This window comes from Populus euphratica, unplaced genomic scaffold, assembly GCF_000495115.2.
Source record: "Populus euphratica unplaced genomic scaffold, PopEup_1.0 scaffold26.1, whole genome shotgun sequence".
NCBI classification, from domain to species: domain Eukaryota; kingdom Viridiplantae; phylum Streptophyta; class Magnoliopsida; order Malpighiales; family Salicaceae; genus Populus; species Populus euphratica.
The window spans coordinates 960,906-971,050 of record NW_011499896.1 but is presented as its reverse complement, the minus strand read 5'-3'; the positions used below and the strand labels follow the sequence as shown (position 1 = coordinate 971,050).

Below are 10,145 nucleotides of genomic sequence, written 5' to 3'. Positions count from 1 at the left end.
AACAATGCCAGCAACAACTGATAAACAGTAATATGTTTGAAGCTCAAATTGATGCTACGTTGCACACCAAAATCTGCAGATCCCATGGTCACCTAACCATAATGCCCAGTCTCTCGCGTATAAAAATACTAGCTCAAGGCCATTTGACAGTCAAGATGATTTCTTTTGCAAGTAAACTAACAACTGGAAGTTTAAACCGCCGTTTAACGAAGCAAACACTACACAATCCATTTTGTGATCCGTGGTGGAAGCAGGTGCTAAAATTGTATGAATTGCATTAGTAATCATTTGTGATAGACTGCCTGATTCTGTAATCCAAGTTCCTTACATGCGAGCAACCTTTTTGATGAAACACAGATAGCAAATATTTTTCTATTTATTCCAAAATATAGACATGAGAACAACCAAGCAAGCAAGGGCTAGTTTCTCACAAAAAATAAATAAAAAAAGTTCTAATTATAGTTTATATGTTTCAGTAACCATGGCTTGATTGATATACATGCTGTTTTTTAATCTCTCTCTCGCAAGTCACATCTCTCCCAGTGCTTTCTTGATATCAGCCTGTTCCCAAAAAACAAAGCAAAACTGAGTGTGAATTTTATGAATAACATGTTTGCTAGAGAGGGAGGGAAGGAGGGAGGGAGGAACCTCAATGGCCATAGGAGCAGTGATTGTGCTATAGCGACCAAGGACATGCCCGTCCTTGTCAACCAAGAACTTGGTAAAATTCCACTTTATCCTATTTCCCAGAAATCCAGGTTTACTTGCCTTGAGGAACTTGTATACAGGTGCGGCATTTGGTCCATTAACACGAACCTAGATGCAGCAGAGAGTGGAGAATCTCGTATTAAATAAGTACGTTCTGAAGAGCAAAATCAACTACTTCTAACTGAAGATCCATAGCTGGTAAGATGTTTAATTTATGGTCACATGAAAAAGCACAGTTAAGTATCTCTCACAAATATGATGATTGACAAGCAATCACTTAAACATCAGGTTTAAAATCTTGTCAAATCAGAAATGGACTTCTTGAATGCCAACACAAGCCATTAAATTCTACTTCAACTAGCATATTCATTTTCCTTTAAGAATTTGTCATCTTTTACTGCATCCTAAACATTCTAGCGATTCTAGATAACTGTAAATTGCTACTATACTAAACCCTTGTAACTTCTGATAGTGAAAAAGATTAACAGCCTATACAATAAAAACATGCTCCTAATTTCTTAACATGACCCTTGTACAAATCTTGAATTCAACGAACTTCAGGAGAGAGAAAAAATCTAATTACTGATTAAACATCCATGTATGTCTGCTTTTAAGTGTCAAAACAATTATTTCCCAATATTTTCAGTTCCACTTTTTGTCGCTTGATGGGGTATTGTAGACCACATATCTTTGCACCTCTCAAAGAACCAAAACATGACAAGGATGTAAGTGCAGCAGTTCAGCTTTAGACCCCTTCCATTACCAGCCCATTTTTCTCAAATGGTAAACAAATGCAGGCAGAAGTTCTGTGATCAATTTAATTTGCAACCTATGCACTGTAAAAGGTTTCCATGTCCCAATAAATGTTAACCAAAGGGCCATCCAATTCAGTGCATGGGATGAAGTCGGGAATTCAGAAATACCCCTATTGAAAATATCATTAAAAATAAAAATAAAATGATTGTTTCTTGGGTGCATCAGCTCTCCAATCAAACATATGGCCACTTGCCTCCCACAGAACCTCTCAAGGGTGCTTCCCAACAAGGAAGTAGCAGAATTGACCAATTCACTTCCAAATCAATACCTCTTCATCATTGGCCACTGGCAGCCCCATTTCTAATGCATTTAGACACTAGGCTCACATTCAATCTGCTAATACTGGTACAGGCATTTCCACATCAAACAATACCATGCGCCCCTGCAGTCTAGAGTCATCAGTGTCTCTTTATGAAATACAGTGATTCCTAAGTCTTTCATAATGGCCTTGGTGGTAGAGAAAGTTAAAGACCTTCTACCCCTGTAGCAGTATGAAAAGGTAGTGTTTGCTAAGCTTGCCTCTGATCTATATGGAATTCATAGATCTTCATTAACTCTCAATAGATAGCTAAACCAGCTACAATCATCCTAAGAGAATGCATCGGGAAAAAAGAGTTGTAACAATCTTATACAGAAATGAATGAACTTCTAGCATCATCTTATAACCAGAAAGAAGATAATCACAGGCGCTTGAGATCACCTTAGAAGTAGCAACATAATGCAAAAGACTAGCTAAAAATTGGGAGAATATAGTGCCAAATGTTCCACTCCGGCCCCTCTGATCTAATGTCAACCCATGCATTTAAATAGCCAATGAACCTACGGCACCACTGTTTTGGAAGAAATAACGATTAGCCATGTTGGCCACAACAAATCTTCTTTTGGGGATAAATAGGAAAATTAAACATAAAAAAGGGGCTCCATTTAGGCCTGTTAGAAATTAAACTGGGTGGATTGTAACTGCAACAATGCGCTTAACACAAGGACATGGCAACTGCATGGAGCGAAATGGACATTTGGCAAACTAGAAGGGGTGAAATGTCCAGAACAATTATGGAGGAGATAACATCCTACCGCAATAACAAGTCCAAGTCCATTCATTACCTTGTGGAAAATTGGATACTCAGCCTTGTACATAGTACAAGCAAAGTTTTGAGCATCCTCGCTTGTCCCAGGCTCTTGCTTCAAAAATTGGTTACATGGAAACGCCAAGATTTCCAAACCTGGCAGCATCTCAAATCATTTTATTTTATTTTTCATCACAGCAGCTTTTAAAAAAAAAAATCTGGGTGAAAACATAGCATTAATTTAGAAACACAAACCTTTGTCCTTGTAATTTTTATAAAGATCAGTCAACTGGGTGTAATTTGAATCTGTAAATCCACTGTTCCAAACAACAAGAAGAAATCAATAAAGAAGTTTCGAGTAATTTCATTCCCTAGAAGAAGAAGAACAAAAAAGAAACAAAAACAAACCATTTAGAGGCGACGTTAACCACAAGAAGAACCTTTCCTTTATAGATACCAAGGTTCACGTCCTGACCTCTGCTATCCTGTAAGTAATTCATAAAAAAAAAAAAATATATTTTTTTTAAAGAAACCCATGAATCAACAAGCAATCAATCAATCTATAAACATAATATTTTATTTTGTTACCTTGACAGTGAATTCATGGATTGATTTCTCTGGTACCGATGGAGAAGACCCCATTCCTCTCTACTCTCTCTCTCTCTCTCTCTCTCTCTCTGCCTCCGATGTTTACGTTTTGTTTGCAGTCTTCTTCTTCTCTTTTTTTCATACTACAAAGAAATAAATAAATAATGGAATTTATTATGGTACTGTGAGTTGTTGGTTTGAAAAATTAAGTGGTCCATAGTGGATTAAATAAACTATAGCAAACTTGTCTTTTTTCTTTTTTTAGTTTATTATTTTTTATGAATATGTCAGCATGCTGGAATTTTAAACCGCGATGAGGAGAGGAAGCGCAAGCGCTGGATTGACATGAAAAAAAATGTAGTTTTTTTTTTTCTAAAACAAATATATATATTTTCTAAAATATTATTAAATTGATATTTTTTAGTATTTTTTAATAATTTTGATGTGTTAATTTTAAAAATAAAAATTATTTATTTTAATATATTTTTAAGTAAAAAATACTTTTAAAAAACTACATACATTAAAATATTAAATATAAACGAAGTTCAAATATAAAGATCAAAATGAATTACAATTATAATTTAAAATTTTTTATTCTACTAGTAGTTTAAATATTTATTAAATAGTTATCCAAATGCTCTCTTGTTGAATTTGTGAACTCAATTAAACTTGGTCTCTACAATAAGTCGGGTTTTAAAGTAAACGAGGTAGGAGTTATTTTAGTAAGACCTAGTCAACCTAGTAGGTATACTTGCAACTTGATTGATTGGACCAACACCAAATTTGTTTTTATTTTATTTAAAAAAACAATATTAATTTAATTTATTTATTTTTTAAATATTGGAACAATAATATTTTGAATCAACAATGGTCAAATCATATTAACTTATACAACACGTGACTTAAATCATGATTCTAATTGGGTTTAATAACCTTGCTTTTTAGAATTTATTTTTTATTTAATTATAAGATTATAAAAATAGATATTTGCATGCAAGACAACAAATAAAATTATTAAGTAGAAATGTATTTAATCAATCTATCCCTTTAAAATATTATTGCATTTTATTTTTCTAAAACAAAAATTACTTAAACATATAAAAGTCCCCAAATATATAAATGTTGTCCTTTTATAAGTACCAACTATTAACCACATTGGCCCACTAGGAACCGGACATAAGCTACAAGCCATCTTGGTTAAGGAGAATGAATTCAATTATTAAAATTAAAAAATTAATTCATTACTTAACACATAAACCCTGCTCTTAAGCTATTTGGATTTTTTAGAACATCATCAATTGACATCATTTATGGATATTATTAAAAAGCTTTAATTATTCTTTCAGAATTGATTTTTTTATATCCTTAATCACTATCAATAATAGACAATCATGATAAGCCTAAGATGGAACGTCTCATGAATCTTCCTATAATTATTAGCATAACTACTATATCTAAACATCAATAACTTTTCAATCACGCTTGACTCCTTATTAAATATCAATATATCAACCAAGAGAAGCTCTACAGGGCTATAAAATCACTCAACTAGAAGAATGATGTGTATTTTATGATTTTATTAATGGTATCAATGAAGTTCCTTTAAGAGGAAAGACTATTTTATTGATAAAAAATGTTTCAAATCAATTTGGAAGGCTTGATATACTATGAATATTAAAAATGCACTATTTGTAATAGAATTATAAAGCTAAGCAACATTTTTATTTATCTTAAAGTTAGAACATGATTTTTTTTATTGACTCAGTCTTTTTAGTGTAATTTTATAACTCACCTTAATAAGAATTACATGATATCCCTAAGGCAATAACTCGAAGTCACTAAGGATGACATTAACTCTATCTCTCTAGTATGATTGCATAATTTACCTTTTTAAGGATCAATATGTTCTTCTTAGTGTGATAACACAACTCACCAAAACTGAGATTGACTTGGTCTTTATAGTATGATTGCACAACTCATCCTAGCAAGGATTGACATGATATTCCTAAGGCAATAGCCCCAAACTATCCAAAGAATTTGACTTGATATTCATAATGTAATAAAACCAATCTCCATGAAAAGCCTAAAGGCATCTCACCAAGTCATTAGGGATTCATCCAAACAAGAATATACCTACAACCTCTTATTTCCTCTTGGTTCCAAACAAAGAGATAGTCCTATTAAATCTTACTAAGTTTAAGCAATGTTTAAAGTTCAATTCAAGTTCAAAGAATAATTTTTACCAAAACTTTAAACTTTAAATATTTTATTAATTGTTAAACCTATATAGACTTTTTTAAAAAAAATCTAAATATAGGCAATGCACCATGCATGTAATTTTCACTATAGATGTTAGACCCATGTAGAATCCACAAGTTAATATAGAAATAAAATATAAAGATGTAGTTTATAAAATAATAAGTATTACATAAAGACAAACCCTACAAAGACAAACCCCACATGATTGGGATTGTTTACGTGACTGAAGGGAGATTGAGAGCTATGGTTTAAACATTTAAGTCAAGCTTCTCAACTAAATATTCCCCATGTTAGTCAGTTACAGCCTTAATAAGGAATACATCAACAAAGTTTGGAATGAGAAATGGATAGAAAGTAATATTGAAGTCCATTTTCATCCCTCTTGATTAATTAAAGAAGAACATGTTAGACATGGCAAGGGAGATTTTATCCTCGACCGTCTAAGATAAAGTGACAAACCTTCTAAAAATTCACAAAACTTCTTAAGAGAATTTCTTAAAGCCTCTAGTCATACTTGAGAGCTATGGACTTATTCTCTAATAGTAAGGAGCTTAGCCCTCGACCCTCAGCCTATCTTGAGTGACTTTCATTATAAACCATTTAGAATTATTTTTGGTGGAGACCAACTGAAGAACAACACCTTGAAAACTCTTTTTTAACGTGTCATAGACTACCTTGAAGCTATTCTATTTATTCTCCACAACTTTATCTTTTCTAAGTCATTGGAGGGTAGTCTAGTATGCCCTATGTTTAGCAATGACCTCCCTTACATGGTTTCTCTCAGCCATTCAAAACCTCTTAATATGGTTACACATCGTGAAAATCTATTAAAGACAAAATTGTTAAGAACAATAGTCATAAAACTAAACCAAGAAGTTTGAATGAGGAAGTTCCTTACACTAAAAGTCATTTTTCCTATTAGGGCTAGATGATGGTTGTAGCGCTCATCAAACTTCATTAAATTATCTAAAGGGATAGTGAGAACCCTCTTCAATTGCCTCATAACTTAGAGGTCAGATCTCCCACTAACAATAGCATTCATGGTCTGGTTTTCCTTTTTTATTAGGGTAGGGAAACTGAAAGGAGTTTGACCAAGAACGAGGCTAACAAAAGTATCCTCAAATCTTTGTTTAGAGTCCTCAGGAACTTTCTAGGTAAATGGTCAAACAGTTGTTACCTTTATAGCCAAGATTACAAGTGGAGATAGAGGAATTATGTATATGAGCCTCTATAAAAGAGAATGAAATACTAGTCTTTATAGGGGCGAAGGCCTTTTTTCTCTTAAAGTAAGCAACAATGCCTATAATTACTTTAAGAGGAGTCAGATCAGCTTAACCCTATCTGTTTTTTCTACAGGAATTCTGGATCCCTCCATTGTTTTCTCAGGAATAGTTTTTTAAAAAATAGAGAGTTTATATACAATGATAGGGTCATCTTTTATCTCTTATCCAGGATTGCCTTCACTTAAATTAAAAGATGAAGACCACCTTCTTGGATTTTTCTCTATAAACTTAGTTAAAGTTTCTCTTTCCCTTGCAACTATTAATCCAACACAAAAAGAAAGTCAGTAATGATCTTAGATGCATAAAAAACAAAGGATAAGAAATTTGCATACTTTGCAACATGGCCTAGTAATGTCATTTGTCTATCTCATTAATGTCATGCTTGGTTGAGTCCGGTGCCAAAACAACACATGTTTTTTCATCATCCAAGCTTAGATGAGGCTTATTGTTCATATCAAAGGAAGGTACCCTTTAATAATAGGAACAACTTCATATTTGTTGCATTCTATTGTTAGGGCTAACTGACCTAGTATTCCTTATTATCAGTCACCTCCCTTTTTATTTCTTAACACGTAAAGGCTTGCCCTGTAAGGTTCCTTTCATTGCTTTTGTGGGTCTATTAACAAAGATAAAGAACTAATGTATATCATTGTCATCAGTGGTGTCAGCAACTAAATTATAACAAGTCTTAAAAGTATTAACTCGAGGCTTGATTTTGACAAACCTAAAAAACTTATCAAAGGCTAATACGGTCATCCACCTATTAAAGAGCAGCTGGCCTAGACTCGGCCCATAATATCTAAAAACTTCTCTCTCAAATCCTTTAAGTTAGAGAGAATATTTCATCGCATATATGTACAAAAAGGCTGTAATTTTAAATTGACCATGGGTAAAGCCTAGGGTCAATTAGTTTATATGCCCAGCCCCGGTAGGCATTTGAGTTGTGTATTCTCCTGGTTTTTTACCATTAATAAACATCATCTATACCTAACATGTTAGACACATCATCGTTGAAGGTTTGAGGCAATATTTCTCTCCCCTAAGGTTCCCTGGTAATACTAAGAGAAGAACTTCTCTAATAGAAAGAACTACTTTCCTCTTACCAGAGGTGATTAGTAGGGTTCCTTTTTGTTCTTGGGCCTTATGTGATGAACTCATTTCCCTTACTACTTCCTTCAATTTCAGGTTGGAACTTGAATACCTCACTTGAGTTTGCGGTAGTATTTATATCCCTAAGAACATATTTAACTTTTTTGGACCTATTTTACTATTAAAAAAAAAGAATAAGAAATAATATTTTGGTAAGAAATACCTATAAAGATATTTTCTTTCAGGTTAGGGCAAAACTAGCTTAGGGATTTTTCTAACAAAACTATTTTATAAAAGCTACAAAGTAAAAACCAAAGAAAATATGGAAGCAATAATGAATAGAGTTATTAATGGAAAAACTTTTCACCTTCACATTTAGATGAATGACCTTTCATGCATCATATATCTCTAAAAATCTAATCAAATAGCACATTAAATGCACACCGCCAATTTATTTTCCAAATGACACCTTTTTTAATAAGAATAAGTCACTTGGCTATAATAAACTCTAACAGTTCTACAAGGGACAAATAAATCCAATGAGAAAGGTATAGAGTCGCTCATTGATGGGACATACAACTCTCAAGTAAAAAAAAAATCTTATTAAAGCTGATAACCTTTCAAATCTTTGGGTATTTAATACACAAAGACTTAAGGGGATACCAATGGATTAAAGTGTTATATATATATATATATATATATATATATATATATATAATGTCAAAGGCAAGATCATAACTCAATATCAATAGGTTAAACTACGTGCTAAATCCAAGTACATATAGGCCTAGTGAACGGTTAGTCCTATTACCCTTGGGTTCAGTGCTGGCTTAAGTATGTATGGGTCTAGCAAGCTCTGACACCTAATATTTTGGGCTCTGCTACGCGCTGAGCCCAAATATATATGGGTTTGACGAGCTATCATACCTAACATAATCAAAATAACGTTATTTTAACAAAAAAAAAAAAAGTCAATGGGTTTGCAATCGAGTCTTGACCAGGTCTTGCCAAGTTAACCTGCCGGGTTACATCGGGTTTTTCCTTCCCCTGTTTTTTCTTCAACCCGACCCGATTCTAGCCCCAGGTCAGCCAGGTCCAGGGTCGACCCGCCAGGCCTAGCCGGGTTTCAAAACTATGCTAAAAACAAATGGGTTTAGTGAGTTATCAGACCCAACACCTCTAGGCTCGACATCATTCCAATCTCAAATGGATACGGTACTAGTGATTTTTCTAGGCCCCGTATTGGGCCACAAGATTTCGTTTATTTACTCTTGTAACCTTTAACATGGAATACTCTTAGGTATATAAAAATATGTTAAGGTCAATGATATTCATCTCTAAATATCTTTAGGTATATAAAAGTACTCTAAGGACCCACCATTATTTTATCAACATTAATAATATATAAGAAATATTTATCTCTCATTAATGATATGTAAAGGATATTTTTTCTTTAATGATACTATAAGAAAGAAATCACAACTCAGTTTCTTATCTCCATAAAATTACAAGATTTATGAGCTGTAAATATCTCATGAATTCTTCGAGCTCTAGAGATACTTTTGATTCATTCTCAATATTTTTTAACATATATATATATATATATATATATATATATATATATATTAAAACTCTATCTCTTTACAATATCATTAAATCTACTCTCTTTATAATAATTTTTATTTAAGCATTTGAAAGTTTCTAAATCTAGGAAATTTTTTGAAGCTACCATTCACCATTTATCTTGATTAATAAAAATGAATCAGACTATTAAAATCAATAAAGTAATTGACATATAAATCTTATTTTTAAACTACTCAGATTTTTTTTAGAATATCATCACGTAGTTTTGTTCCTTTGGTCCCGTGAAAACGTAGCTTCCACATTTACAAGGAAGAAGTCATGGTTGCCGATCTAGATGCTGAAAAACATTGGGATCCAGTTGAAAAGCAAGGGCAAACTTAACCAATTAGCTAATTATTTTTATTAAAAGGATTTTCAACATTTGGACCTGTCAATATCAATGACCTATGCTAAATTCACGTATAGAGTATGTTGATACCCTGTACTATCTTAGAAAAAATTTTCAATGCTTATTATTTCTTTAAGTAGCAGTAGTTCTAGGCTCAAACAATAGAGTGGTTTATGCTATGGAATGGTTCAGGTGGAGTTTGGTGTTGTGATAGCCATTTCAAGTTGAGACTTCTGGTGAAATTTATTGTAGAGACTCGTGGTGGCTATGAAGGTTTTGTGATAGCGATTTCAAGTTCAGTAGTTCAATGCTTGAAATTTAATCACAAGTTTACAAGTTTCACAGATTAATTAACCATAATCT

The 10,145-nt window shown here is 32.8% G+C and overlaps 1 protein-coding gene across 1 annotated transcript; it reads right to left on the bottom strand.

Moving 5' to 3' along the window:
- Nucleotides 1–255: 255 nt before the first annotated feature.
- On the bottom strand, nt 256–3,328 carry GPX4 (glutathione peroxidase 4). Its single transcript, XM_011035382.1, has 6 exons — nt 3,180–3,328; nt 3,000–3,076; nt 2,847–2,908; nt 2,629–2,747; nt 649–816; nt 256–561 (listed from the first exon to the last, which is right to left on the bottom strand). The coding sequence occupies exons 1-6, from the start codon at nt 3,231–3,233 to the stop codon at nt 529–531; spliced, it is 513 nt and encodes a 170-aa protein (XP_011033684.1). The 5' UTR covers nt 3,234–3,328; the 3' UTR covers nt 256–528.
- Between the last annotated feature and the right edge of the window lie 6,817 nt (nt 3,329–10,145).

What these genes read in the sequence shown, in the direction of transcription:
- GPX4 (XM_011035382.1), bottom strand. Translation starts at nt 3,233, where the DNA reads ATGGGGTCTTCTCCATCGGTACCAGAGAAATCAATCCATGAATTCACT. An exon ending in TCCATGAATTCACTGTCAAG is followed by an intron (nt 3,077 to 3,179) that starts GTAACAAAATAA and finishes AATTACTTACAG; the next exon opens with GATAGCAGAGGTCAGGACGT. An exon ending in CTGCTCCTATGGCCATTGAG is followed by an intron (nt 562 to 648) that starts GTTCCTCCCTCC and finishes TTTTGGGAACAG; the next exon opens with GCTGATATCAAGAAAGCACT.